Source organism: Taurulus bubalis (genome assembly GCF_910589615.1).
Source record: "Taurulus bubalis genome assembly, chromosome: 20".
NCBI lineage: Eukaryota > Metazoa > Chordata > Actinopteri > Perciformes > Cottidae > Taurulus > Taurulus bubalis.
Genome location: NC_136608.1, coordinates 18248179 through 18250878, shown reverse-complemented (window position 1 = coordinate 18250878; position 2700 = coordinate 18248179). Strand labels below are relative to the sequence as shown.

The following is a 2700-nucleotide window of genomic DNA, read 5'->3' as shown; positions in this document are numbered from 1 at the left end:
CTCTCTCTCTCTCTCTCTCTCTCTCTCTCTCATCCGGGTCCTCTCTCCTCCTCTCTGGTGGCTTCATGTTTACTTCCTCTCGCAGCGGCGGCTTAGAGCCTTCACAGCAGCAGCAGCACGCGCACGTGAAGAGGAGCCGCGGCCGGGATCCGACCAGCGTCCTGCAGCTCTGGGCTCCGATCCGCTTCAACTTCTGGCGTGAGGAGGTCTGGAGGATGCGGACCAACAAGTCTCTCCGGGGTTTCCCTCAGTGACCGTGGATGGCTGCGGGATGGAGATAGCCTTGGTGAGCTTTGAGAACGGCGGCGCCAAAGGGAGCGGAGGAGGAGGAGGAGGAGGAGGAGGAGGAGGAGGAGGAGGAGGAGGAGGTGGAGGCAACAATGCCGAGGAGAGCTGCCGGAACGCGCTGGATGTCCCTCAGTCGGGCTTCGTTCAAACTGGACTCGGAGAGGACTACGGGAAAGAGCTGAACAGCCGGGGGAGTCCTCATCCTCATCTTCATCCTCCTCCTCCTCCTCCTCATCATCATCATCATCATCATCATCAGCAGCAGAGCTCCTGGAAAATCAACGACATGAACAACACTTTCGGCTGCAGCGACAACGCCATGGATGCGCTTTTACGCGCGGACCACAGTCCCCATCTGTTCGACGAGGACCTGCTGGACCTGGACGCGGACGCGGACAGCAGCGAGCGGGTCCTCATCAACATAGCCGGGCTCCGGTACGAGACCCAGCTGGGCACCCTCAACCAGTTCCCGGACACCCTGCTGGGAGACCCCGCCAAGAGGATCAAGTACTTCGACCCGCTCCGGAACGAGTACTTCTTCGACCGCAACAGGCCGAGCTTCGACGGGATCCTGTACTTCTACCAATCGGGCGGGAAGATCCGCAGACCCGTCAACGTGTCCATCGACGTGTTCGCGGACGAGATCCGGTTCTACCAGCTGGGCGAGGAGGCCATGGAGAGGTTCCGCGAGGACGAGGGCTTCATCAAGGAGGAGGAGAAGCCGCTGCCCCAGAACGAGTTCCAGAAGCAGGTCTGGCTCATCTTCGAGTACCCGGAGAGCTCCATCCCGGCGCGCGGCATCGCCATCGTGTCCGTGCTCGTCATCACCATCTCCATCATCACCTTCTGCCTGGAGACGCTGCCGGAGTTCCGGGACGAGCGGGAGCTTCCGGTCACCGGCCGGCCGGACAACAGCACGGCGCCGCGGCCGTCCCTCACCTTCACGGACCCCTTCTTCATCATCGAGACCACGTGCGTCATCTGGTTCACCTTCGAGCTGTTCGTGCGCTTCTTCGCGTGCCCGAGCAAGTCGGAGTTCTCCAAGACGGTGATGAACATCATCGACATCATGTCCATCATGCCGTACTTCATCACGGTGGGCACGGAGCTGGCGGAGCAGCAGGGCCAGGAGCACCAGAACGGCCAGCAGGCCATGTCGCTGGCCATCCTGCGCGTCATCCGCCTGGTGCGCGTCTTCCGCATCTTCAAGCTGTCCCGGCACTCCAAGGGGCTCCAGATCCTCGGGCAGACCCTCAAGGCCAGCATGCGCGAGCTGGGCCTGCTCATCTTCTTCCTCTTCATCGGGGTCATCCTCTTCTCCAGCGCCGTGTTCTTCGCGGAGGCCGACGAGCCGGAGTCGCACTTCTCCAGCATCCCGGACGCGTTCTGGTGGGCCGTGGTCACCATGACGACGGTGGGCTACGGGGACATGAGGCCGGTGACCGTGGGCGGGAAGATAGTGGGCTCGCTGTGCGCCATCGCCGGCGTGCTCACCATCGCGCTGCCGGTGCCGGTCATCGTGTCCAACTTCAACTACTTCTACCACCGCGAGACGGACCAGGACCAGTCCTCCCTGAAGGACGAGCCCCACGCGGGCCCGGACAGTCCCGAGCCCAAGCGCAAGGGCAGCAAGTCGTCGGCGAAGTCGCAGCCGGACGCGGAGAACAGCGACGCGACGGCTTCGGCGGAGAAGGCGAACATCAAGGCGAACAGCCGCATGGACTTCAAGAGGTCCCTTTACGCGTTCTGCCTGGACACGCGGGAGACGGACCTGTAGGCCCGGGCCCTGCAGAACCCAGACTCAGAACCCAGCACTCGCACAGCCCTGTAGAATAAACCCGCTAATGGGCGCTTAAGTCTTTGCACATAGACAGTCGGAGGATCAACACATCTGCAATCCTGAAAAGTTCTCAGAGCGACGGGTCGGTTTATAAAAAGCACATTTGTAATCCTCCTCCGTGAGTGGAACCACGGCGCGTGACGCAACACGGGCCCTTTAAGCGCGAGCCCCTCGCGGGCCTCGAACCGAAACTCAGACGGGACACGTGCTGCAGATAATCAAGCACAAGCGGGACTTGGAGTAATTACGGGCCACGCTGAGCAGGATTAACGGGACCAGCAGACTCTTGTACATAAACATACACATCCAGTAGTGAGGAAACTAAACTAACATAAAAAGCCAAATTTTATTTTTCGTACCCTACATTTAGTCATTATGTTTACGCTGAGAAAAGGTGCAGCAGATGTGTACATATTTCCCACAAACCTGCTAGTTATCAATTGGATTATGGTGTTTTTTTGGAGAACATAGACGTATATTTTTGAGATGCAGACACCTGGTTATCTGTCAAAAGAAGTGAGATACTGTTCACTCCCAGAGGACCTACAGGATGTGTTAGCCTTGTGTGTGAT

The 2700-nt window shown here is 59.1% G+C and overlaps 1 protein-coding gene across 1 annotated transcript; it reads left to right on the top strand.

Annotated features, from left to right (window-relative positions):
- Positions 1-271: 271 nt before the first annotated feature.
- On the top strand, positions 272-2065 carry LOC306752127 (potassium voltage-gated channel subfamily A member 10; the record flags this gene model as incomplete). Its single annotated transcript, XM_079235834.1, has 1 exon — positions 272-2065. The coding sequence occupies one exon, from the start codon at positions 272-274 to the stop codon at positions 2063-2065; it is 1794 nt and encodes a 597-aa protein (XP_079091960.1).
- Between the last annotated feature and the right edge of the window lie 635 nt (positions 2066-2700).